The following is a 26553-nucleotide window of genomic DNA, read 5'->3' on the forward strand; positions in this document are numbered from 1 at the left end:
AATGGAACGCTCATAGAGAGTCTCATGATTTCAAGTGCGACAAGGCATCCTGTACTAGCAAACACGCAACTTGTCCAAATGACACGAGCTTTGCAAGTGAAGGTACCAAGAAAACCACATTGTATTTCGAGCGGCTACGCTATTACCCCCGCGAAACAGATGTGTATAACAAAGTAAGAATAAGGACCCTCTCACGGGAATATAAAATACGGCCGGAGCCTTGTATGCGGTATAGTCTTTGTAGGTCGATAAAATATGTGACGCAGCCGAAGGGTAATGTGTGGTTCAGAGGTGCGAGGCGAAAATGATGCTGATGTTGGTGGAGGACGAATCGTTGACATGGGTTCCGTCTTGGGAGCTTCAAAAGAGCCAGAGACCCCGGAAACACGCCGACGCCGGCCCCTTTTGTGCCATGATGGCACGGAGCCGACCGCCGCCTTCTTTGCTCGCGTTGCTGATATGGTCGATGAAGCGGCGACGTCTCACTTCTGGGACCTCCTTTGGAAGGTTCTCGTAAAGCATGTTGAGGAGGTACTTGAAGGTGTCGGGGGCGAGTTCCTGCCCCATGGTCATAATACACTCAAACGCGGCCGATCGAATTCCGAACTTGTTGGTGCCAAGAAGCCCCTGCATGACCGACGAGAGAAAGCATTTAGAACCAATGTGTAATGTCAAGGAGCAACATACTGCCAGTGGTGAAACTCACCTCGGTTATGTAGGCCATCATTATTTCGAGCTCCTCGCGCGAGCGATTGTGCGCGTCCTGCATTTCTAGCGTCGACCGCAGGAGCTTGTAGGCTTGCGCGAACGGCGGCATCGTTATCAATGCCGCAACGCTGGTTTGCCACACCATGCCTGGTGGATTGCGTTTTTCGAATATCTCAAAAATGTATTGTAATGTCCCTCTGAACTCCGTCATATCTTCGGACGACCACATGTGCAGCTGCAAATGAAAAGCAGCATTGTATGAGATGACATCCGAAAAGCAAGGGATCCGAGTGCTCAAGTACTTACGTCTTTCCTGTCATCGGAGTACTCTATGATGTCGGAAAAGAGGCCCGTTCCCGGTATGACTCGCAGGCTCCGCGTGACGTTCATGACGAGCTCGAAATGATGGTCCAACAGACACGACATTATGTGGCTGATTCTCAGGTGGAACAGAGGTGTATTCCCAGGCTGTCAGAAGAGCAGGTGGCTTTAGTCCAAAACTTTGAGTGCGGAGCAGTAGGGAATCATGAGTACTCACCTGGTCGCTGAACATGGCGTCATCCGTCATCTTTATCAAGTCAGGGAGCCATTCCTGGCCGGCTCCGACCGCTATGTTGTCGAGCACTAGATCCATCCCGTCGTAACTGGGATCCCGTAATTCCTCCATCATGGTGACGGGTAGGGCCGGCTGCGATGCCACGTACGAGAGTGTGAGTGGTGAGACAGAGTGGACTTATGAAGCAAACAAACATGGACCATACCCAGCCCGGTTTATCGACAATGTACGGTGAAAAGATAGACTCCAAATTAATCTTCTTGAATGATAGGTCCGCCGAAAAGTCTGGAGTCGCGTTCTTGCCAACACGTAGGTGCTCCGCATCGACCTGAACAAACGGGGCCTCCCAGCCCGGGATTGAAGCAGCACGGGGAATCTGTCCTTGGACCTGTAGTACGGGAGGACAAGCGGACGCAACACGTGGGGCGTCCCCCACGGCTACATCCGGCAGAGCGTCAAGAGACGGAGTACACGGTTCCTTTGGCGATGACGGCGGCACCAGGGATTTTCCGTGTTGAGAAGCGCAAGAAGGAGAGGTAGAGGTAGAAACAACTTTCGGTGACGGCTGCGCCAGGCATTTGCCGTTTGCAGGGGAGTACGAAGGAGCCGTAGCATTCTGTAGAGTTTCCGGTGACGACGGCACCAATGATATGTCGTGCACGTGAGGTTGGGCCACAGTGCCCACAATTCGGGGTTGCGGCAATCTCGAAGGAGATAGCGGCTTCGGCAGCCTTGATGGTGACTTGGGCACAGTAAGCTGTCCGGGCGGAGACGGTAGTGCCCTCGGCGGTGACAGCGGGGGCGGGGACGGTGCTGCTCGAGAGATTCCTGACGCCGTTCCCGGGAGAGAAGGTTTGGACCCATAGGATTTGACGCTCGATCTAAGGTTGTTTATTTCCGGTTTGAGTTCCGGTTTGGCTATGCGGGAGGCCGACGCCCGGCCATTCAGAGCTGGCTTCGAGTTGGGAACACGTGATAGCTCCGGTTTTGTCTGCGGGCGAGCAAGGACACGCATTGCGCCGACGGGCTTCTTCGGATTCATCCCTGTGTCCTCGTCGTCCTTTCTCAGCACCCTTTGCACCCTTTGAGCTCCGACCCGGGTTTCCGTAGAGGGACCTTGAACGGCACGTCGGGGCCTGCTCGCTGTTTCCTGTTCTGCTTTGACGCGTCCAAAGCTTGGCTTCGTCGGATGTTCGGCTGCAGCGGCCACGAGGTTTCTGATGGGCGGCCGAGCGGGAGACACTGTGGTAGACGGCACAGGCGGCTTCATAGCCGGTGGCGCCTTGGTCGACCGAGCAGGCGAGGCCTTGGTGGACAAAGGCGAGGACGAGTTGATTTTCAATCCCTTTTTGGCTACGCTCGATAAAGAGCCGTGGAATCTGTCAAGGAATACCACATATGAGTCTTGGGGACAGCCATCCGTAAGGTGAAAGAATGACAGATTATCATATACTTACAGGTCAACGCGCTCTGGAAACCTACATTTGTAGGTTTCGTATGAGCTGCGGGTATATGCCCGCACTTCGCCGCTTGCATCAGTGATGGCCGTCCTTATGTATGCCTCGATGGAATCGACGTACGGCGCCAATGACCTGGCATCATTGTGCTCCATAAGGAAGGCGAAGCAGTCCGCAGTCGCCTCCCGCTGGCCTCTGGCGGGTTCCCTGCCGCTTTCCGCCAGGGCCTCAACAAGTGCAGGCAGACCGCCCGAAGCAATGCAGGTTTTGATCGTGTGCACCGCTGTGTTAACATAAATCCTGTTGGTCCGTCCTGTCAACTTCAGAACAGGTTTGAGCAAGTCGTTGCTCAACGCTTGGAAGTTGCGCCCAAGGACCGTTCCCATGGTTTCTACCACTGTCATGGCGGCACGGCTAAGACGGGTCCGGTCACTCAGAAGCTGTACGAATTGGAACAGGGTAAGAATAATCTCCCGATCACATTACGGTATATGGCATGCAACTTACGCCAATACTCAGAGGTTCCTTAACGACTCGTTTGATTGTCTGAATAAACTTCGGCAAAGCGAACGACCCCTTAACAATGTTGGTAAGGCGCTCAAAGTTGGCTAGACGGCCTTCCCAGTTTCCTTCGGTCTCTTTCTCCGCCGCACTGGGCATTATCCTGCGGAGTTCACGCTCCAGGGCCGCATCATCTGGCATCTGCAGAAACGGATGGGTTCAGTTCGGGGCTTTCTCGTAGATGTTGCCACAAAGACAAAATGTGAGGCCTCACCGCAATGCCCTCGTTCGACGGGCCTTTCGCCATTGCTACGGGCTTGAATTCCTGTGAAGCTTGTAAAATTTGTAGTGTATCGTTGTTTGCGGGCCACACTCGGAAGAGTTGGTCGATAACGATACGGATGAGAACTGAGGAGGAAAGGAACTGATGGCGGACAAGCTGTATGCTACTTATATGAGCAAACTTCCCCCTCCCGAGCCGGGCCACAGAGCGGAGTTCGAAAGAAGCTGTCTTGTCGGAGTTCTTCGGTAATCGGGGGTTCCAAATCGGGGTCCAAGATGTCAGTTAAGGTGGTACGCGTGGATTCAAGAGTAGTGTTGAGTTTATCTTCGGCGGGAGAGTAGAAGTCCGGCAGACGAGAGTGTCGGTCGTTAGCTTAGCTCGTAACCTCCTGCAGCACTTTGGACTTGTCTCTCAGCAGTGGGCTGCCTATGCATATGTACTGTATGTATGTATGCCGCTATGTGTGAAGCCAGCGAGCGCCCCTCCTCCAACATTCCAAAAAGCCCCCTGATTCAAATTCACGTCCAGACGCGCGGACATGACAAACAAGACTGAGGCCCAACCAGCTTTTCTGGCTTCGTTTGTGCAGCATGTGTACATTTTGCTGTCTCCTGCTTCAGGGCCGAAGGTCCTTCGCAACCGACGGAAACTTTAAATCGATGTCAAGACTTGTTCATATCTTGTTTCCTTGTTTCCTGAGTTGAACTCCTGGTTTCCAGTCATTCGTCCGTGAGCTCGGGCGGGCGGTGCACCTCACAAGTACAGTACTCACCATAAGTGGAGCCTGAGGCCCAGAAAAAGCTTCATCAGACTTCCACCAAAATGGGAAAAAAGCGAAACGCGTCGAAGTTGTTGAAGCGACTGTGGCACGCAGCGATGGCAACTTTTCCCAAGGCATCACGGGCAGCACGGCGAGTATAGGACACCTTGCACCGGTGGTATTCTGCCCACTCCCTCGTTGGGTGCGAAGCCGTGGCGGTGATTCTGAAGACCCGGCGGACCTTCCCTGCGGCGGATGTCCGAAGACACGGCGTCTGGCGCGGGTTCTATTTTGGGCTGCAAGGCCTCAGCGAGTTTAAGGCTCTTAAGGTTGCGGGTAATGGTCTCGACAAAGGGCGAACAAAGGTCTCAGGGCGGAACTGCAAAGCCCAGAAGCCTGTCCAACACCCAATCACCAATACCCGCCCCGCGGGCACAAGGCTATTTATATCCGATAGACTTCTGGAATTCGGGGCACCGTACCGTAGTGTAGCACTGTCATGTGGCACCCCTTGAAGGAGCGAGCGCCTCTTGCCGGAATTGCTGTGAAATGAGCTGGTGAATATAGCACACAAATTGCGAAAGGTTGGGGAACGTCCTAAAATCTTGGTGGTTCGAAACTATTTGCCCTCAGGCTATTATCCTGCTCGTTAAGGATTCACTTGCTTACAACAGGCCAGCATTATTATGGGAACTCTGAGTAGAGGCAACGAGTACGTGTTTTGTTGTCTTGTGAGTGTGCGGGGCGGACAATAGAGAGCTGCAGCTAAATGCCTATGGTTCGCAATTGGCGATGTGCAGATCGAAATTGTCCTTGTACAATGAGGACCCTCCGGGCGAGAACTGTCTGCTGCGGGTGCAACTGCCGAACGATATGACAACCGTCATCCAAGTTCAGGCTGACATGACGATGTGGGAGTTGCTCTGTGTTATCAGCTCGAAAAAGCAGTTGACGCCGTCGCGGCATGAGGTCAAAATAATGTTTATGAACGGCAAATCCGTGATGGCGGATGAGAGCAAAACTCTGAACAGTTATCCTGACGTGGAGCGGGTCATTTTGCAGAAAAAGCCTGGTGGGAAAATCAATACTGAGCCTTTCTACGCATCAGAAATGATTTGCTGACGCGGACATTATGCAAAATGTAGATGCACCAGGAGATTCTAGCGGGAACCTCGCCCGCATGCGGCAAGGGAGAAGGTCGTCTGTGGTGCTGAATGCGCCGAAGCCTTCCAATATCCGCATGTCATCCCAGGAGTTCCCAAAAACTGTAACAGATGAGGCAGCATTAGCGCTTCGCCTCGCCGGCTCCAAAGACGCAGCGGGACTATTGTCGAAAAACAAAAAGACCATCAAAAATGTCGCCATGCTTCTTTTCAACAAGAAGCCATCTGGTGACTTGTCCACCGACGGCAGTTCGTCCAGTCTCCTGGATTCATCCCGGCTGGGTGCGATGCGGAAGGACTGGAGTCAGGATTATATACCTAACGAGGGGGAAGACCTTAGAAGGCTAAGCCGAGTCAGCACCAGCAGCAGAGCAGGAGACAGTCCGGTTTCCAACATGAAAGCGTCGCCAAGTCAGGATGGCGCCTCGTTTAGTTTGCGAAGCTCGGATTCGGATCTTGACACTCTATATGATGGAACGAATACCAAACCTTTGGGGTCACATGCACAACAACGGCGAGCAAGCACCGAGCAGTCAGGGGGACGTCCATCCATCACCTTTTCACGAAGTCTTACGTCAAACGGAATATTCTCGCTGGCAGATGAAGGTGCTTCTGATGACCCCATCTCAGAGTCGGGAGGCACACCAACTCCCCAATCCGAAAGTAATTCAGCTGCGAGCACGCCAGCTGCTACCATGTCGCGGTCGAATTCTACCGTACGGGATCCCCAAAGCAGAGAAAAAATGTAGGCTCGTCTTACCATCTTCCACCAGTCAGCTTAGCTCGGTCTAAATTTGCAACTTCCTTTTGGCAGCCGAAAGCGCACGGTGTCGTCACCCGCGACGTCAGGCACATCCAACTATGCGACACTTCGGCGGCCGGTCATGCGCTCCAACCGACAGCGCTCATGCATGGACATGGAGGGTGAATCTGACACAAACATAGAAGTCGGCACGGCCCCGGCGGACCAACCCAAAACGGAAGTGGTCGCAGGCGACGCCAGCCCTATCGTCGCGTCTCCGGGCGTCGATGAAGGCAAACGGGTCCTCCTCAAAGTGTCATTACCCGATTTCCAATCGACCACGATTTTCATCGGTCCGGAACAAACGATGGAAACGGCGCTGATGCATATCTGCCAGAAGAGGCAGCTCGATTTCGAGCAGTACACGCTGGAGGTTCCGAAAGAAGGCGTGATAGTGGAGATGGACCGCACTGTGGCCTTCTACAATCAGCAGGGCATTGGTGAGGTCATCGTGGTCCAGAAGGAAAAGACGTATAGCACTATGTGTGTCAACGAGGGAGGGCAAGACGTCATGATTCTTCAGGCGTTGTCTGGAAAGTAAGTTTGAAGCGGTGCTTCCAAGCAATTTTATTTTGTCTCTCATCCTTACGTTCGTTGCTACAAAAGGCCGCAGGTCATGGCAGCAACTCCAGCCAAACTAATCGAGCGGTTAACCGATCAAGATGAAAACGGTAAGCAGTGGGCAGATACCCGGGTGTGTTTCGACGAGGTAATAGCTAACTCTCATTTTCTGCAGACAAAACTTTTATGGACACTTTGCTGTTGACATATCGCTCCTTTATGACTCCCGTCGATTTCTTCGACCAACTGGTTGCGCGCTTCAATTCCGAGCTCCCTCCGGATCCTAGTCCGGAGGACATCGAGTACTTCAATAGGATGAAGCTTCCCACACAGAAGAGGTACTCTCTAATGCAGCAGAGGATTATCATGCAGCAGGATCTAACCATCTGTTTTCGGCGGACGTAGGGTTATTGCGACCTTCAAATGGTGGGTGCAACACCATTACCATGACTTCGGGGTGGACAGCGCAGTCAAAGCCGACCTGGAAGATTTCGTGGACCAAATCACCACTTACAACGGCGGCGAATTTGCCGCCGACGCCTCAGAGCTCTACGGGTACATAGAGTCGCAAGCCTTGGCCTACGAGGAGATGTTTCATAATTACAAGAACGTCGAGCGGAAGGGCAAGACAATAGAAGGCATGGTTCAAGAGATCTCAGTCGACGACCTGGCGCAGCAGATCTGCTTGCATGATTTCAAGTTGTTCAACAACATCCACCCCATCGAGTATCTGAACCAGATCTGGAACAACTCGGCGGAGAGTTCGCCGTCGATGAAGTACTTCATTGAACGGTTTGATAAGGAGTCGTATTGGGCGGCTACGGAGATCGTGAAAGAGAAGGATCTCAAAAAGCGGACTGCGCTGCTGCGGAAGTTCATACTAACGGGAAAGGTATGTGCGCAAAAGGCGATTGTTCGCTCGGCACCCACGAAGGACTCAAATATTCCGTTGGCGCCCAGATGTGTCAGGAGCTCAACAACTTCTTTACCATGTTTGCCATCATCGCTGGTCTCAACATACCACCAATACAACGCCTGAAGAAGACATGGGAAGCTTTGCCGGACAAAGCGAAAAAGAGCTGGGCGGAATTGGAGAAAATGGCTGATCCTTCCAGGAATATGAAGAATTACCGCGACACATTGCTTGCGGCGAGTCCGCCCATTGTGCCTTTCTTACGTATGTTTATCGGCGGACATCCTCGTCAGTTGACCGTACTGAATAACTATTACGCCTTACATTACTCCAGCGATCTACCTCAAAGATCTAACCTTCATGAACGACGGAAACGAGTCGAAAATCGGCACCGAGCGCCAGATGATCAACTTTGACAAACTCCGGATGATGGGCAACCGCGTGAAAGACATCTCCGCGCTGGCCCGCATCGAGTACAACTTCGAGCCCAAACCACCAATACAAAATTTCCTCTCGAAGCCACCGGTGGAGAAAAGTATGGCCAAGCTCAAGGAATTGTCGCTAGAATGCGAAAAGTCGGAGAAATAGTTCGCCCCCATCTGCATGCGGGTCGGGGTGTCGGATCGTGCCTGTCAAACCATAGAGGAGCACACAACTACTTTTTTTTTGGAATGCATTGAGGACACAACTGCGATTTTGTTTCGTTCATGTAGATAAGAGTTTCACCATTCATAACTTCCGAGTTTTTTGTTGGTGACCATGCAATCATTGTGAGGATTCTGCCTGTGCGGATCTGACCTGGGATACACACGAAACCCGGGATCTCAAAGGGATATGCTTTGCACTCAGCTGCTGATGCCGATTGATGTCGAAGAGCTTGCTATTCACGTAGCCCGGTCTACGGGTTAGTTCGCGGACCACAGCGTAGGACTATGTACAACTTCCAAGCGGCTATTTGAAACAGCTTGACCGCCTATCAGAAAACTATGGCGGGAATGTGGATACAGTGTACGGCGGGATGGGTACATATACAGTGCCGGAGAAGGCTCAGCTAGACCGCCACTAAGTCGAAGGCCGAGAGACCGCTTGTCAGTACAATAGTGAAGCACCCCACCTCTTCCCTCGCTCCTACCATACCTCAGCCGCGATATCATTCTTCGAGGAGGACTGCTGGCCAGGGACCCGCCCAGGACCAATACTGCTCTGCGAATCTAATTTGGCGGCCAAAGCTCCTCCGCCTTGCTGTACGCCTCGAGAAGCGGATGCCTAACAAACAAACTGTGAGGTCGCATTCTCGCAAATCGGACTCTTGCATGAGGTCGCAGGTTTAGCAACCCACAAACCAACCTTTGCTCTCGCCTCAGCGGCCGCAAGCCTCGCTTGCCGTTCATTTGGATCGTTTGAGGACAGTCTCTCCCGTTTCCCAGAGTTTGGTCGTTGTGGTGCGTTATTAGAACCGCCCAGCCGTTGTCCATCTTCCCGACGCCCGTCACCTCCTCCAAAGCATGCGTTGCCCATCCCGGGTTCACCGAATACTTTAAGTGTACGTATATTGGTTGAAGCAAGCCTTATTTGTCACGGCAGAGTGGTAATGAGCGTCGGCCAACCAAAAAGAGAGAATGTACTGCATGTCACTTCCAGGATTCCAGTGTTCGGCTGTTCTCGCCGTCGTACTCTCACTCAACTCGAAAAGCCCCATATGCGCGCCTATGCGCGCGCCTCAAAAGCTTGAAATCAAGAGCCCGCAACCCTAACTCCCAACCCCCACGTTCATGGATGGTGTTGCCACCTCTGTTCTCATCGCACGTTCATAGATGGTGTCGGTATCACCGGGAGGGTCGAGCCTGAGGATTTCCACAGCATGTTGAGTTTGGAGACCTTTAAGCGCTGCATGTTTGAAATTGATGGACGGAACTCGCACTTGCTGTACAAGTACGTTCAACTTCTCAATCGAGATGATAAGAGCGGTTACCTCAGAGTGATAAGAGGCAGTCGAGTTGGTGTTTGTGCGTTTGCTACCGTTCACAATGACGTTCCGGAGTTCGAAGACGCGCCTTCCAGAAGCCGCGCTGTCGTATTCGGGCAAAACCACAACTTGTTTGAGTTTGCCACAGAACCTCAATCCGATTTGAGTGTCAGCGCACAGCCTGGTCTCCAGGGACGCTGACAAAATCGATTATCCAGGATTAAGAAGATGTCATGGTAGCGTCCCGATTTAGATCACTTGTTCATCATTACGTTCAACTGGAGTCCGGTCAATTTAGTCGAGTCCCATCCGGGAAGTGGAATAAAAAGCCGGAACTAGGAACCACGATCTTTCTTACGGCGTCTCAGACGATCTAGGAAGACTCAGCATCAGTAAACCTTGGACCTCATTAAATCTGTTTACCATCTTTCATACCGCATCAAAATGAGGGTTCCAATCCTGCTTTCCGCCGTTCTGGTGATGACTGCAGTCGCTGCTGCAGACATCATCAAGCTTGTCACCGTCTTGCCATTTTCCACGACGGACGTGTTGGCCACCAATGCCAACTTAAGCATGTCGCTGGCCATTGAGGAGATCAATGCCGCTGCACTTTTCCCGGGTGCAACTGTCACTTTGGATTACCGAAACGATCAGAACAATAAAGGTGCGATCGACCCCGATTTCTACCATCATCTATCTGGACAATCACTGACTCATGCCAACAGCCCGAGAGGTCGCAACGGGGTTGGATCTGATCTCTGGGGGCTATTCGGGTGTGGTTGGTAGCTACCTTTCAGATCAGTCAAAGATGCTCGCATATACCCTCACCACACCGAAGGTAAGGACTAGCGGCCGTGCCCAACCTTCAGTCTGGTCGTCTGACGCGGATCGCCTTTCAGATATTCCAATGCAGTGGAATTTCGACGTCACCAGCGTTGGGCGATAAAGAAGAATTTCCGACTTTCTTCCGAGTCATTGCCGACGATAATGCACAAGGAACGGTTATACTGCAACTGATCCAGAAGCAGGGCTGGAGCCGCTTTGGCATCATCGCAGGAACGTCGGACTACTCGAGAGAAATCGTCAATGTCATTATGGCGAACGCGCCAGATTATGGCCTAGAAGTCTCATCTCCCATAACCGTCGATCCAAGGGAAACTACGGGCCTCCAGACGAAGCTCGAAGGCTATAAGGCCATCGGGATACGTGTGATCGTATTGGTTCCGAACGACGAGGTCGAGACCTTGGGGACTCTCCGGATCCTTAACGACAACGGTTTCGTCGGTCCGGAATTCGCTTATATCGGCTCCGACGTGACGAATCTGGTGTTCTCGGCTTCTAATTATCAAGTAAGCCTTCCATTGCATCATGCCACTATATCGTCGGAAGAGTTGTTTCATCAAGGGTTTCCAGGCATCAAGGGACAACAAATTACTCCAAGGGATGTTTGTGGTGAGCGCTTTAGAGTACTCTGCCTCGACGAAGTCATTGGAGGCAAAGATGAAGGACAAGTATAATCTTGTCATCGGTGCAAATGGCGGCAGCGACGGCGCAGCGTTTTACGTACGTATTCTGTGATTCGTTTGTCAATCTGCGTTCCATCATTGACCGAGCGCCCCGTTACTCTTCCAGTACGATTGTGTATATGCGTTCGCCCATGCATTGAAAAACATCATGACAAAAAATAGCCTGACGGTCACGCAAATGGCCAATCGAGAGTGGATGAACCTGCCAATAACGATCGCTGACTTTGTGAATATAAGCTTTCAAGGAGCTACCGGATACCTCGCTGTGAGTGTTCACTTTGAAATTGAGACGTGCAAAACGATTGAGGAGGCTGACGGGAAGATTGGCCTCCGGAAAAGTGGCAATCCGATGGGAACGTCGTTTCGTCGCAGTTTGCCGTTTACAACATAATAGACAATAGCCTGAAACTCATCGGAAATGGAACATCTGCGGCCATTGACTTCTATACCCAGCCCGTCTTCTTCTCCGGTACCACCGCCATTCCACTGGACAGTCCAGTTCTGGATGACCAACTTATCGGGTACACGAAGCCCTTCTCGTACGTAGTCCGGGTCGTAAACTTCAGCCATCCAGAAATGCTGCTCATCTTTCATGCATATATTTTCAGCTTGCTCATCACCATTCTGACCACCGTTGCCCTAGCTGTTATCTTCGCGAGTCTCTGCCTCCTTGTCGTTAAATCGACCCACCCGTTGCTCCGTCCTATTTCACCGCCTTTCATGATGATCTCTGCATGTGGACTCATGCTCTGCCTCGCGAGCATCTACATCGACGCCAAGCTGATTCCGTCCCGCGCATCCTGCAACTCCGGATACAGCCTGCTGGTGCTGGGCTTTGCTTGCGTTATCGGCAGCGTCATGATGAAGCTGTATAGGCTCTACAGGTTGGTCCAATGATGTAGCTTTTGTCGTGCGGATATGATCTTGACGGGTCGCTTTTCTTTGCCCAGGATTTTTGACAATCGAATTGCCCACAGAAGGGCGTTATCCACAAACACGCTCCTGCAGGGAACAGGCGCTTTGATAGCCATTGAATTGGTATGACCACATCGTTTCGGAACCGGTGAGTTAGTTAAGCCTAATGCCTCTTGTAGATCATAGTCTTGATTTCCGTGCTCGCCTTCCCTCTGCTTCCCATCGAGCACAAGGACATGGTCAGCGTGCAGCACTATTTCACCTGCGAAGCCGATAAGGTCGTCGCCGGCACGGCAATAACGGGTGTCCTGTATGCTTATAACGGCTCGCTCCTTGTGGCATGTTGCTACCTGGCATTCCAAACCCGCGACATCTACTCGACATACAACGAGGCTAAAAGTATTGGAGTAGCGATTTACAACATTTTCGCCTGCGCGTTCATAGGAATCATTATTCAGGTAGTGAGACGAAGTTCTCCTTTAACGCGGGCTTCCTTCGTCACAACACACTGAGGTTCCTTCTTCTATGGCAGTTCATGGCCTCTGTCAGTCCGGTCATAACGTTCGGGATCAAATCGATCCTAATCATATTTGCAGTCTTACTGACGTATTACCTCATGATCGGAAAATACGTGCTCGCAGTTGTGCAAAAACAGAGCGCGGAGAACTACGGGCTCGCCGCCGAGAGCAGTACTGGCTCGACCAGTGGGCCTGGCGGCAAGAGTTCAGTAAATGTCTCGACCACCGCGTTGAAATCGCAGCGGGAAAATTCAAAAGCCCCGGAGAAAACTACGATTCAGAGCGCCGTCTACCCAATATGCGGATCGAGCGATGTCACTTCGGGGCAGTGGCGCAACTTTCAGCTCCATTTGGTTGGGAAGCCAATGTACTCCCTTGCGCTTCTGAACGTGCGCGACAACGCAAAATCCCTCCTCATTCCCATTACAGGTGCTATAGTGAACATCGCCAATGATCGCCTCGTTATTTCCGTCAAATGGCCAAAGGGCGCGATACGGATTCAAACGGACACCGAGACCGCCGCGGCGATGTGGGCCGGGGCCATACAACGTTTGCAGACAGAGAGTACGGGCGGCACCCCCACGACTACTCCTCCCAGTGCTACAGCGTCGCGGACTACTGGGCGATCTCAAGCAGTGCGTCAGTTAGTTTAGATGATTAGTAGCATTGAACCAGCACCAGTATCTAAACAATATTGATATAAATGGAAGTAAACCCCAAGAGGGTCATCGTAAGAGTTCCAATTCATAAAGCGATGGAACACTGTCGGAGCTCATGAACGCGCTGTCGAATACCTGTCATTCCTTGAATAATAGCAAAACAGCACAGGACACAGGGAATCTCAAGGGTCAGTTTCAGATTGCTGGGCTCCTGCGAACGTCGTGCTATTTCGAGTCCGGAAAAGAGGGTTGGACAACTGAAAAGAGGGAACGAGTCGCCACTGCGCGCTTTCGATTGTCCCCACGCACAAGTGCTCTCCACTGACAGGTCCACGTCCCCAACCCACCTCCGCTCGCTCTGACAGAACCTACCGCCTTTGTGCCCTTTCCCCCCACATATGTTGCAATGCAGCAAGAGACGTCCCGGTCTTCCCGGTGCCTTGTGGTTAGTTGAGTGCCACATGGACGCCGTAGGAATGTCATCGTCCGACTCGAGACTTGGACTAAGCGAAATCATTTTAGGCCAGTGCCAATGGAGAGCGAGCAGCTGTTGCCATGAGTGATGCAATTTTGAATCACTGTATCACCCCGTAAATTCAGACTTGGCACCCGTTCCCAGGTTGTGGACAGCAGGCTTGAGGCTCGCATATAAACGTATAAATATGAGCCTGGAAGACGAACCCTCCTCTCTCCTCTCCTTGGGGGCCCTCACCCCGTGTGGCTTCAATCCAACGAACGTAAAGTGTTAGGTATGGATCCAGGTCTGGATTTAGTTATCGTAGTCATCTGTCATGTGCAAACGTCTGACTATGTTTTTCTCCTGTGTTTTCTTCGTAGGATTATGGGTTCCATTAAAGCTTAGGCTCGGACCTCCCGGTGGTACCGACACCATCTAGAGTGCTATGTAAATACAAAAATTTCAGAGACCATTGGGAAAAATCTGATACTGCCTCAGAGTACTATGCTAGAAGCAGGTATATATACACATTTACGATTACGAAGAGACTGGGAGCGTCCAAAAAGTTCTCTTTGGGGAACGAGCTCAAGCAGACCGATTCAATCCTCGCATCTTTTGAAGGATTTTCTCACAATTCGCTTCCTCCCTTCTTTCTTTTCGTGGCTTTTGCGGTGACGGTTAAGATCCGCCTGGCGGGTATACTAGATCAGAATGGGGATAATCGAATAGTATAAGTTAGAAATGATTAATGATGGTCCCAAAATAATACGGTTCCGAAAGGCTCACCTTTCCATCGCACTTGTCGCAAGAGAATGGACGCACCCCATAATGAGTGAGGAAGTGCGTATGGCAGTTGAATTTTCGATCCGTTATCATGTTGCACCCTTCAAAGGGGCAATGGAAGCCTTGCTCCGATTTGTGATACTTCACTTGGGGGACAGCACCCGAGGAAGCGGGTATGGATGGAACATTCTCGTTTGACCGCCTAGTGTTCGTGCATCTGGGGGGTGCTCCTCTTGGATGCGGTTGATACCGAATTTCTTCATTCGATCGTTTCGAATCATCCGACTCCCAGTCAAAAGCAGCGTCGATGTCAGAGCCTTCTTCCTTCTTGGCCAAATCTGAGCTGGCCCAGGTGTCAAAAAGGCCACCAGGCGCCTCAACTAGAGTTCCGTCAAACTGATGCCGTGTCCTTGATTCGGATTCCGCCCAACCCCCGATGAGCGAACTACCACCGGAGATAGGAGCAGATGGATTCACGCCGTGTAAAGAAATGACTTCCTCCACTCCCAATGGCAAGGATTGGCGCGTATTCTCCCCATTGCTGCACACCCGAGCGGCCGTGGAAACAAATAACGTACAGTCCACTTGCGCTCGGCTTGAATTGTCGTACGAGCCAGGGGACACTGATCCCAGAGCCGCCACGGTCTTTCGTTGCCGGGGCCCACCTTCGGTGCAGTGTGGCGTACAACTTGCATCGGTGGACAGTCTGCCTGACCCAATCCGTGTGCATTGCGGATATGCGAGCATCCTCGTTTGGTTACATTCGTGCAGAAGCGGGTTTTGACAAGCTGCTAGGCACGAGGGCTTTGTGCCGGACCCGCTCCATTCGGCTGGGGTAGTATTGGAGCTGAATCTTCGTCCCCCATCAACGAAGACATCGGTCGGGGTACTCGAAATAGGCATCGAGAGATTGGACCCCTCATAATACTTTCGGAGGGAGTCTTGATTGGAGCCCTCAGTTGATTCTGATTTGACTATTTTTACTGGTGAACAAGAGGGAGAGCAATCCTCGGTGGTTTGAAGTGCGACCTCTCTCCCGTTCGGAAGCAATCTCAACTGTAGAGGATTCGAACGATTCGTCATAGAGAACTGCTCGGTAGCAGCTGTTGGACACTGACGGCCGTTCGGAAGCAACCTCAACTCCAGAGGGTTCCAACGGTTCTTCTTCGGAGACCGTCCAGTAGTACGTCTGGGAGACTGAGAGCGTGTGCCGGACAGCTTCTTGATATCGGTCAAAATCTGATCGCCTACGAATAATGGCGTATTTGGCGGGGTTCCCAAAGCAAACGGTACATTCTCGTTTACCGAAGGTGACGAAGGGATGTTCGCGGGGGTCTGTTGCGGACTGATAACCGCTGCCAAGGACTGTGGAGCAACGCCGGAGATACGGCGCCTTTTTGCCATGGGTGCGGCGCGTTCGACGACCACGGCGGTCTCGTAAGAACAAGTGGACGTATCTTGGCGTGACGCGTAGCTTTCATGCAGCCCTCTCTGTTCGTTCATTTCATCGCCTGATCGCTTGGGGCGCAAAAAACTGTTTTCCTGATCGGACGTCATTATAAGACCAAGAGATTGCTGAAGTCCGACGTAGTTGTCGATAAGATCTCGGAGATTCTCGGTCGTTGATTGCGAAAAAGCCAGGTTATCAAAGGTGCAAATTTCCAACGATGCGCTGGTTTGCTGGTCGATGATGGAGTCGTCGTTGCTACGAAGGCGGATTAGGTTTTTGATGTGTGTGACGGAGGTTTCTGTTTGTTGGGCGTGATAAGATTGACGACGATGACCGGCGAATCCGGAATGTGAGAGTTCGTCTCGAAACGGCGCGACGGCAGCCATCATACGAAAGCCTGTAACAATAAACAGCAAAAACGGATTCGATCTTGATCTTGAGGGTTGGCCGGCTATGTACAGTATATATCTGCAAGTATGGAAGGTGGAACTGGGAGATGGAACTTGAACTTTCTAGGCTGCAATGGGCCGCTGACCTTCCTTACCAGCTTTCCTTTAAATGTAGGACGACAGAAAAGGAAAACGGTGAAGACATCTCGGAGGGGTTGGCAGACAGAGTGGCGCTGGAATTCTTCACGAATCCAACACGCAATGGACCTTTGCTTCACTCGTTCCTGAAAATTGTAGCGGGAGGACTCCTTTCGGGCGGGTAAGCGGAAGGGGTTATCGTATGGGAGAAGATCGGGTCTATTTGATGGAGGAGAAACGCACGGTCCCCAGGGGGTTGGAGTAATTAACGCGGAGAAGAACCGATATGCTGGCGCAAATTCAGGGACTTCCTGCACAGCTGTACATACATGGTGCCTATCAGCCCCACGGGTGCATACTTACACACTTGGTTTCGAATACACGGGCTGCACAAATGCTCATATTCTTTTGCGCATCCATAGGCATAGCATCTAGATGCAACGCCTTTATATACGTATGTAAAGGTATTCTGCGACGGTTCGGGGCCTACAGATGTACTGTACATACTTGCACCCAGATGGGGCCAGTCGGGCATCGCCTCGTGTACTGTACAGTCTGTTGCCATAAAGCAGGTCGCACCTGGCCGTGCGCAGTCGGCCCCAGCGGTTGTTGCCTAGGACAGTGACAGATCTAGTTTAGATTAGGGGTCCTAATACTGTGAATATTGGGATGATGGGTGCAAATGATCAGCCGCGAGGACATTGACTTGATTTCTGGGGCGACCTGCTTTATGGCAACAGACTGTATGTGCAGCAGAAGCCCGCAGACCGACCGCATGCGGTTTTGGCGGGGGTTCCTTCTTGAGCGAGCATCCCTTTTTCCTTTCCTAACCTGTCACAAATGCCTGATATATAGACCAGGAGGCGCCTGAATTGAATTCTGAACGCGTCGCGTCAGAGCTCCGACAAAAGCGACAGTCCTAACTTTTGACGGGGACGCGGTCGACTTTGATCACGGGCTCAGGACAAACCGCCGCGTTCCAACTTCCCCAGAGCGACCCTCCAGGCGACCCTCGCAACGAGCTCATCGCACTCATCCGTCAACGACTTCAAGCCCATCCCGTCACCCACCGTCTTGTCCGTGGGCAGCGAAACCCTCTGCCTGTCGAGTTGCAGGAAATTACACTCGTTCTGCTGTAACACTTAGCGGTTAGTAAGCTTCCCGCTCCTGTTTTCACTGTGTCTTGAACCATTTGGATTTCGCTAATCCGACTTTCTCTCCTCTGTCAAGCTGAGGTTCCTGGGCCAGAACCCCAACGGTGGTTGGGGTATCGTTCCATATCTGCCTTATCAACCCGGCTGGAAGGTCCTTCGAGCAAGCCTTTGCGGGTGCACTTCCAAAGATAAATCTTCACACATATCCCCTCGGCCCCTCGATATGTCCCCTTCCCCGCACTCGGTCTAAACGTCTCCTCTGCGTAGACGCTGAACACTCATCGCCTCGATGCTTTCTTCCTGCACAGAATCGGTCTCCTTGGCATCCACATCATTCCGCAGCGCCGCTCAAGATTCAGCCGCTTTCAAGTTTCCGACGATCGTTGGCCCACGCACACTCGGTATTCTGTGGCGCTCCCAGACACACACGCCCGGTTCACTTGGCGACACGAGGACCCTTTCTTCGTAACCGGATCATCTTTAGTATCACCACTGCCCCAAAGGTGCAAAGAATGCAACCTTGGTATGGCAGCCTATCACCCAAAGCGTCCATCAATTCATCAACGGACAATCGGAAGTCCCTTGAGCACACCGTCTGTTTGTGGCGGCCCTCTCAGACAGACTCCGTCGTTGTTAGCTGGCGGCGCCAGGAAGACTTCCTGGTAACCGTATCATCGTTCGTATCACGCTAATTGGTGAAAGCCCTTGATTCTGCCCCTCGTCGACCCTTCGGCCTCAATTTGTGTCGCCACAAATTGTCGTTGTGAGGTAGTCCTGGAAGCATGGCATATCATGACCGTTTCACAGTGGCGCAACCGATACAATCTTGATACGGCGCCTGATTCGCTGGCTGTTGCACGCTGCAGCTCGTCTATCCTGAAAGCTTCAACGACGGGCCCGGCAACCGTGTCATCCAACCATTTTGTCCGATAAACTAGGCTCGAATAATGATCCTTGAAAATGCGATATACATTGTTTTCCCCCAACGTGATGTGAATAAAGATGAATTGGATAAATGGACGAGATGCAGTGTACTTTGCGATCAATCTGGTGCCAGACCAGGTCCTGTCTTATTCATAATCTTCGCTGGTTCATGTGCTGTACATCTTTCGCGCGAGTTGACCCGTAGCGTATTGCTTGATGGAGAAAAAGGTTCCTTCGTCGTTGGGTACTGAGGTTTTCAAGTTGTCGCTCACAGTTCGAGAGTGGGTATTCCAAACATTCGCGGACAGTAGTTCGGACACGCGTTTTGTCCGAAACCATACGCCCTCCTCGCGTATATAAGAAAGACACTCTCTTTACTCTTTACTCCGATTTGCGCCCAGAGTCAGACGAGATCGGACGCCCATACGTCCCATCCGCGTGCGCTGCAAGCACCGTAACTCGTTCCGAACGGGACGCGCCAGCTTGGCAACGAATCATCCGCAACCCTCAAAACGATGAACGGCGAATCCACCGAAAATCTCCACGATTCACGCCCCAAAGTGGTGTCTGTCTTCTCTGGCAAACCCAAGCAACCCGTCGCTCCAATGCACGGTGACACCAGCGAAGGACTCCAGCAGTCAGGCCCCAAGGCGGTTTCTTCCAAACCGAAACAGCCCGTCGCGCCAGCTAACGGTGATTCCACCGAAGGACTCTTCCAACACTCGGGCTCCACCATGTCTTTCATCAAACCGGCCCAGCCACCCGTCAAGTCCTCGCCGTTCCGCTATGGTTATTTTTGCGCTGCACCGCCCTCCTTGTGGTCGCCCGCGGGGTTCTTCCACGCAGGAGGCAAAGCCGAAACCGACGTGACCGATTCTTGGTTTCGTGGTCTGCAACACATTCAGACTAGCGCGACGGACGTTGGCCGGCGGGAAAAGGCTGCTGCAAGACCTATGCTGTGGGAGCCAATTCTACCACCCGGAATGCCTCAACAACCAGAGACTGCCCCACCACGACGAAGACAGAGAAGTCCTGGCCGATTACTTTGCGCAGTACAGCTTCGTTTGCCCGCCTTGCCTAGAAGACCTACCGGAGAACGCGGAAACCGACCGCAAAATCACCGCGACCAAGCACCCCAACGTTGACAAAAGGGCAGGCTTGCACGTGGCACCCTACGACCACGAGAACCGCAGGTGGAGGGATGACTTCGCGATGAAGACCAGTGAGCAGATGGAATCAGGCCGACCATACCGAGTGGGGAGGAGAGACATCAGGGACGTCATGCTCCCGAGCCAATACAAGGGGTATATGGACGTCCCATCCACCATGTACACACGCGTACACGGACTCTTCCCTCACCCGGCGCTAACCTCACGATCAGCCGCCCACAACCACATGCGAGCTTGGGAGAAGGAAGTGATGGAGAAACAAGCCGTCTTCGTCGTCATCACCAACCTGGAACCGCACTACGCGCAATGTGCCAAGGCCCTTCGCAAGGAGCACGGCATCCACGAGACTCGGGACGACCTAGAGGACCCAAAAGCACTGCTCCGCCAAGCCGCCTTTCCCCGAATCGACCAGCCCAACTACCTTATCTACGCAGGCCCCAACCTTCGGGAACTCAAGATCATCGTAGCGAGCTTTGGCCCCAAACCCATAGACCAACCGGAGGACAAGGAGATGACGTTCGGTGTGCCAAAAGGGGAGTCCGAATTGTGGTCAAATCTGGCGTTGAAATGGCTCGCCACCGGCGACCTCGGTTCACTTAAGCCGAAGGGATGGAGGATGCCGGAGGCCGAAGCGAAACACGGAGGATCACCGATGTTCAGAACTCAACTGGGGCACCCGGCAGCGGACGCACAGGCGGTCATCCACGGAGGAGTGTGGACCACGACAACCTCCGGGGGGGAGACAAACAAGGGTACATTCCCTCGCCCCACAGCAGAAAGTCGGGACTTGAGATACGGCCGTGGGTGGGCGGAATACCTGGAATTTGCGGAGAATGCCACGGCACACAAGCGCATGGCTATTTGTCACGAATGGATCGACCCCGCTAGCCATGCTCGTCGGAGGAAGGTTATCGACAACCTCCCTGCCCAATGTCAACGCAAGATTCCTGCGGGCTCCCAAGGCACTATGTGCGTCATCAACTTCAACGTGGCCGTTGACTGCCATGTGAACCCCAACGACCATGGGTTCATGGTCCAATACGTCCACGGAAGCTTCTCTCCGGAGACCTTGCCTTCCGCAATTTGTATCTCCGTGCCGACGCACCCTCTGGCACAATCACCTTGGTCCGCACCCAGCTAGCCGAACACACAGTGCTGGACTGGGGACCACTGCCCGGACGGGGCTGCACCAACACCTCGCGTTTCAGTAAGCCCACCACAACGCCACGAGATGTCCTGCGTGCCCATAGCCGGAAGGAACTTCGGGAATCCTGGGCGAAGTACCGGGGCGGCTCATGGCCTACACGGGGGCTCAACATTGCCCAGCGCCCCAAGGCAGACGTAAACTTCGACCCTCAAAGTCAGCTTGAGACCCTCAAGACGAGCCTGCAGGACTCGCCAGACATCTACATCAGCCACGCTTCCATCACCAGCGGCAACACAATCGGCAACCCAGACCAATTTAACAAGGATAGACGAAACATGATGTCCTGTTACACCGTAGGCCTTGACGACTTCGCTCCGATCGCTTGCCTCAAGCGGCAGGAGGCTGCCTGCGAAGCCCACACCCACCTCGCCACCAGCGAACATGCCACCCTTGACGACATCCTGGACGCAATCGTCGCCGACATCCTTACCACCCCCGCAACCTCACCCCCGCAACCACCTCGTCCTATGCTCCGAGCTAACATCACGCCCTCAATGACAAATCTCATCGACTACCAACACGTCATCCCTCTCCCCGAGTCCGCTGCCAAGGAAGTACTCCGCAGATGGTGGCTCAAAGTACGCACCGTCAGCGCAGAAGCCCGGCAGGAAGCGACCCAGACCACGACTCCGGGGACAACAAGACCATCTGGTGCCGGACCATCCCGCGCTGGTCCATCCAGGGCGCGCTGATTGATCAAACCTACGACACCCCACGACCTCAAACAACAAACACCACTTCACCAGCACATCCGCCCAAGTAGCGCAGGTTCCCGGAGGCTAGCACACCATGGCAACATGGTGCAACAGGCTGGTTTCTGCAAAATACAGGGAGTACCACGGCGGAACCCTTCTGAGCACCCCTCCTAGAGGAAAGCTCAAAAAAGGGGAGGATGTGAAAGTGATCAGGTTGATGGCGTACAAGGAGATGGGGAGATTCAAGGGAAGATTAGTATTTGTGCGCACATGAGCAGGCGTGATCAGTAGTAGGACAGAGACACTGTAATGTGTGTTGGGTTGTCCGGTCTTATTGGAGAACAACGTGTCAGTGAAAGACCTATCGCTGTCTAGGTGGAAGGCCTTCCGACCTGTCAGTGAAAGGCCTTTTGACCTGTCAGTGAAAGGCCTTACGCCTATCACGCCCAACAGCGTTCTCCAGTGGACCCCGACCACATGGGTACTATAACAGTGCTTGTCGCGAGTTCCTATTCACAACAAGTAGTTCTTTTACTACACACCGAATAGCAGCGCCGGCGAACACCCAGTCCGTCTACAATACCTTACAGCAAAGTAGTTATTGTATACGAACATCAGTTAAACAACCCGTGTGGAAGGTAGTCCACATCACATGGTACCACCACTCGTTCGAACAAAACGAGCTTCCTAGTAGTAAACACGTTGGCAACTTCAGCATCTCGAAATTGCGGACGTAGCAAGCGTCACAGAACGTTGATACAATCATTCTAGACGATTCATATAGCCTTCAGGACGTCCAGGACAACGTCCTCCTCAACTCCTGAAGCCCCTAGTGCGCTATAGTCGAAAAGCGCCAACCTCTAGGTTATTTACCTAGTGGCACGACCGATATGTTGCAACCACCTTGCTTTTCGTACCTGGATGGTTGAATAAACCTCCGCAACTCAGAGTTAGCCATCCATACCTGACTCTTTCCGTATATCAACATTTTGAGAGTATACGTTCGATGGTCGACACGTAGTCAACATAAACACGTGTTTACTAGTAGCCAATTAGTAACCCGTTCGCGGATCGGAAATCTACCCCAGTTATTCGATCCACTTCAAACTCGGAAACCTCGTAGAGCACACTGAGCTTGAAGACTTGTGAAAGTTTCAAAGAGATTTGACGTACGGATACGGAGACATCAAAAAACGGGTTTTTCATCGCCACTATAACCTCCGTATAGCAAAACTGCGACAGTTTTGACCGAAACGACCCCCGATAAGGTTCTTCCCGACCCCGAGAATTACCTTAAACTTACCTGAACGTTTTGGGATTTTTGAATTACTGCAAAACAAGTTATCCGTTGTCGGCTTCGTCGTTAATACGATATTTAAGCGAAAACGAGCGGATAGGGTCCTCAGTTGTGGGACCGAGCTAAACTGTCAGAGTTGATTTTGACCTTCTCAAAGGCGTCTTTAATCTGATAGATTCAGATCCTGTAAAGGATCAACGTAGCCAGAACCCGCCTGTAACATCAGAGGAAACGTAGACGATATTGGGCCCTTCTGAGAGGGCTGAGAGCAGTGAAATGTAGTGAGGAAAAAGTAAGAAGCTCTTCGCAGCGGCCGCTCGACTGACAGCTTCATATATGGGCTGCCAGTGGGGCTTGCGTGGCTTCATTGAGGCTTGGCGCCTTATGTAACGTATCACGGAGAGCTCGGGTGGCCAGCCCGGGTCTTGGATCAAGTAGAAGTAAAGAGATATAATATGAAATACAAGTGAAGATGAGATATCCCTGACACCTCCCTCAGATTCTGAGGAGGGCGCCGAATAAATAAGAGGTGAACTACAAGGGATATGTGAAGAAAGGGAGAGCTCATGTTCATTTTAAAGTGTTGACGACTTGTTCATTTTAAAGTGTTGACGCACTCTGTGATGTGTGTGTTTGAGGCAAAGGCGTCCCTAAGCCGACGTCGTGTGTGATGTGTATGTGTGTAAGGTCGGTTCTTGCGTCGCTGCGCGTGATGTGATGTAGTTTACGTTGCCATTGTCAGCGGTGTGATTGATAGTGAGCGGTTCTTGCGGCGTCGCGCGTGTGATGTAATATGAGATGCTCTATGCTGTTTGTCTCCGTATCCACAAAGATTGTGGGTGAGCTTTTCGCCATCGTTTGTAGGCAGGCGTGTAGCGAAGTGCGGATTCGGGTTCCCAAGTAGGGTCAGGATAACCGAGCCATTTGACTAGAAGATTCCGTACGGCGCGTCGCTCGTCCATGATATCTTCTACAACCCATTCAGGTTGTCCGCGTTCTTTGATTGGTGGAGGAGGTTGTGGAACTGCACATTGCGGATATTGCTCTTCGCGATGTGGTCGTAAAATATCGACGTGAAAGACGGGCCAGATGCCGCTGATCTTCGATGGTGATAAATCGAGTTTGTAGGTATCAGGATGTGCTCCTTGTGCGATGATTTTGAATGGTTTGATCCACGTAGCTGAGTATGGAAGTCCTCTTTGAGCGTCGACTTCTAGGTTGATTCCTTGTCGGTTCAAATCGACGAGGTCGCCAATTTTGTATACGATTGGCGTTCAACCTTTGTCGTGTTGACGTGCGAATTGATCTTGCGATCTCTGAAGGTTTTTGCGTACGATACGGGCGATGTCTTCCTGCCCTTTCTTGAAGAGTTCGATTTCGTTTCGATCTACAGCTCGAAGTTTGAGTTCTTGTCCTTCGAGTGTTGGATTCCAACCCGGGAGGATTGGAGAGCGTCCAAGATCTACTTTGAATGGCGATAAACCTTCATATTCCTCCCTCGGAGCGGTATTGTATGCGAATTCGATTAAAGGCAATAGTTTCTTCCAATTGCTTTTGTCGTAGTTGAGGTATTGCGTCCAAATCCTTTTCAGGGTTTGGATGGCTCGCTCAACTTTGCCGTCGGTTTGTTGATGACGAGCCGTAGCGAATTCGTGTTTTACGCCGAGGAGAATATCGAATGCGAGGAAGAAGTCGGAAAGTGCGCAAGGTTCGCGATCCGTAACAAAGACTTTTGGCGTACCGACATGTTTCCAAACATGATATAGGAAGGCTTGGGCTAGTTTGCGTCCAGTGATTGTCTTCTTAATCGGTGTCAGAATCACACGTCCGGAAAGGTAATCAATGCAGACGAGACAAGAGTTTGTTTCATCTACTTCGAAAATCTCGAATCCAATTGTGTGCCATCTTCCAAAAGGGATAGGAAGAGGTCGAAGAAATCCGTATCGACGATGACCAGGTTTGAATTGTCGACAGGATTTGCAAGTTCCAACGTATTTGATGATGTCGGAGCGTACGGTAGGCCAGTAATAGTCCGTAAGAATTCTCGCGAGAGTCTTCTTAACACCGAGATGTCCTCCGGTGGCAAGTTCGTCATGGAATTTCCGCAGGATCTTTGGGCAAATGTCTTCAGGAACGTATAGACGTCCTTTGTGTCATACTAATCCATTTTCGAGCGTATAACGGAGTTCTTTCGAAGTTTTCTCGTGTTGGGGCTTTCGAGAAATTTCATCGAGATAACCCGAAGATGGATCTTCGCGTAGCGCTTTTTTCCATTCTTCTTCTGAGCAGGTAGGTGAGTTTTGTGGATCGTCTGTTGTAGCGTTGGAGGAAGGTTCGTTGACAAGCATGTTGCTGATCTGCGTATGCATGTCGAGGCGTCGTTGACAATCTACACACGGAGGCGCATAGATTGGATTGCGGGAGAGCATGTTGGCGATATGATTCCATCGTCCAGGTAAATACTGGATGTCGAAATCATACTCTTGTAGCTTCTCCACCCAATTGGCTTGTCTTCTGCTCAAATGGTGTTGCCTTTGGATGAATTCGAGTCCCTTGTGATCGCTAAAACATCGGAAGTAACGACCGATGAGATATGGTCGATTGGCGACCAACATCTTGTCAAGAGCTAAAAGCTCCTGTTTGTGCGTAGGATATCGAGTTTCTGCGTCCTTCATCTTTCTTGAAAAGAAGACCACAGGCCGGAGCCGAGGTAACTTCTTACATTGTCCGACGAGAGTAGGCAGATTTGTAGGGATCGTTTCATCGCCAGAAGGCTGTCCAATCCAGCCAGCGATAGCGTAGCCTGATGAATCCGTATAGACGTAAATCGACTTGGTTTCGTCGATGGTTGCTAGCGTAGGCGCATTGATCAACGCTTGTTTCAACTTTTGAAATGCCTCTTGCTGCTCAGGACCCCATCGAAATTTGACTTGCGAAGATTGAATACTTGATAGGGGCAGAGCGATGTCCGAATAACCTTGTACGAAGTTGAGGAAGTAATTCGTGAACCCGAGAGAGCTTTGAACTCCTTTTGTTGACTTTGGAGTGGCCCAATCCTTGATAGCTTGGATTTTCGAGGGCGCGATGCGAACACCATGTCTTCCAACAATATGTCCACACCATTCGAGTTCTTCTTTAGCCCATACGCACTTTGAAGGCTTGATGAAAAGGGCATGTTCTTCAAGTTTCTTCAGGATACGATCGACGTGTTCCCGATGTTCGGCTAAGATCTTTGAGAAAATGAAATTGTCGTCCAGGTAGGTAGCGAGGAATTCGTCGTAATCTCTATGGAAGATCTTATTCATAAGACGTTGAAATGCAGCAGGTGCGTTGGTAAGCCCGAACGGCATGACCAAATACTCGAAATGTCCGAAGCGAGTTCGTATTGCCGTTTTTTCTCGATCTTGTTTTCGTATAAGAAGACGATGGTATGCTTCTCGAATATCGATAACCGTAAACCATTTACAACCTTGAATCCGATCCCTCATCTCACAAATATTGGGTAAAAAAGTGCGATCTTTCTTGGTGATGGCGTTGAGACCTCGGTAGTCCCAACAGATGCGTAATCCGCCATCTTTCTTTTTCGCAAAGACAACACTAGC

The 26553-nt window shown here is 51.6% G+C and overlaps 6 protein-coding genes across 6 annotated transcripts; 3 read left to right on the forward strand and 3 right to left on the reverse strand.

The window, feature by feature from the left end:
* EV422DRAFT_330064 (uncharacterized protein) lies at nt 1–1185 on the reverse strand. The gene is made up of 3 exons (XM_053066349.1): nt 1015–1185; nt 707–943; nt 1–627 (listed from the first exon to the last, which is right to left on the reverse strand). The coding sequence occupies exons 1-3, from the start codon at nt 1132–1134 to the stop codon at nt 361–363; spliced, it is 624 nt and encodes a 207-aa protein (XP_052921162.1). The 5' UTR covers nt 1135–1185; the 3' UTR covers nt 1–360.
* Nucleotides 1032–3730, reverse strand: EV422DRAFT_329953 (clasp N terminal-domain-containing protein). The gene is made up of 5 exons (XM_053066346.1): nt 3497–3730; nt 3229–3423; nt 2722–3161; nt 1247–2643; nt 1032–1176 (listed from the first exon to the last, which is right to left on the reverse strand). Exons 1-4 carry the CDS (start codon nt 3527–3529, stop codon nt 1287–1289), a joined length of 2025 nt encoding a protein of 674 aa, XP_052921163.1. The 5' UTR covers nt 3530–3730; the 3' UTR covers nt 1032–1176; nt 1247–1286.
* Nucleotides 3731–6345: 2615 nt separating this feature from the next.
* On the forward strand, nt 6346–8292 carry EV422DRAFT_501555 (ras guanine nucleotide exchange factor domain-containing protein; the record flags this gene model as incomplete). Its single annotated transcript, XM_053068197.1, has 6 exons — nt 6346–6767; nt 6837–6901; nt 6967–7129; nt 7197–7683; nt 7752–7968; nt 8039–8292. 6 exons carry the CDS (start codon nt 6346–6348, stop codon nt 8290–8292), a joined length of 1608 nt encoding a protein of 535 aa, XP_052921164.1.
* A 1822-nt stretch (nt 8293–10114) lies between these two features.
* On the forward strand, nt 10115–13282 carry EV422DRAFT_572084 (periplasmic binding protein-like I; the record flags this gene model as incomplete). The annotated part of the gene is made up of 10 exons (XM_053073066.1): nt 10115–10334; nt 10396–10508; nt 10570–11019; nt 11084–11233; nt 11303–11461; nt 11536–11735; nt 11805–12080; nt 12174–12234; nt 12291–12569; nt 12644–13282. 10 exons carry the CDS (start codon nt 10115–10117, stop codon nt 13280–13282), a joined length of 2547 nt encoding a protein of 848 aa, XP_052921165.1.
* Nucleotides 13283–14310: 1028 nt separating this feature from the next.
* Nucleotides 14311–16579, reverse strand: EV422DRAFT_330115 (uncharacterized protein). The gene has a single exon (XM_053066350.1). It carries the CDS (start codon nt 16365–16367, stop codon nt 14481–14483), a length of 1887 nt encoding a protein of 628 aa, XP_052921166.1. The 5' UTR covers nt 16368–16579; the 3' UTR covers nt 14311–14480.
* Nucleotides 16580–19497: 2918 nt separating this feature from the next.
* Nucleotides 19498–20969, forward strand: EV422DRAFT_330223 (uncharacterized protein). Its single transcript, XM_053066351.1, has one exon. It carries the CDS (start codon nt 19796–19798, stop codon nt 20891–20893), a length of 1098 nt encoding a protein of 365 aa, XP_052921167.1. The 5' UTR covers nt 19498–19795; the 3' UTR covers nt 20894–20969.
* The last annotated feature ends 5584 nt before the right edge of the window (nt 20970–26553 follow it).

This window comes from Fimicolochytrium jonesii, assembly GCF_025526975.1.
Source record: "Fimicolochytrium jonesii strain JEL569 chromosome Unknown EV422scaffold_40, whole genome shotgun sequence".
Lineage (NCBI taxonomy): Eukaryota > Fungi > Chytridiomycota > Chytridiomycetes > Spizellomycetales > Powellomycetaceae > Fimicolochytrium > Fimicolochytrium jonesii.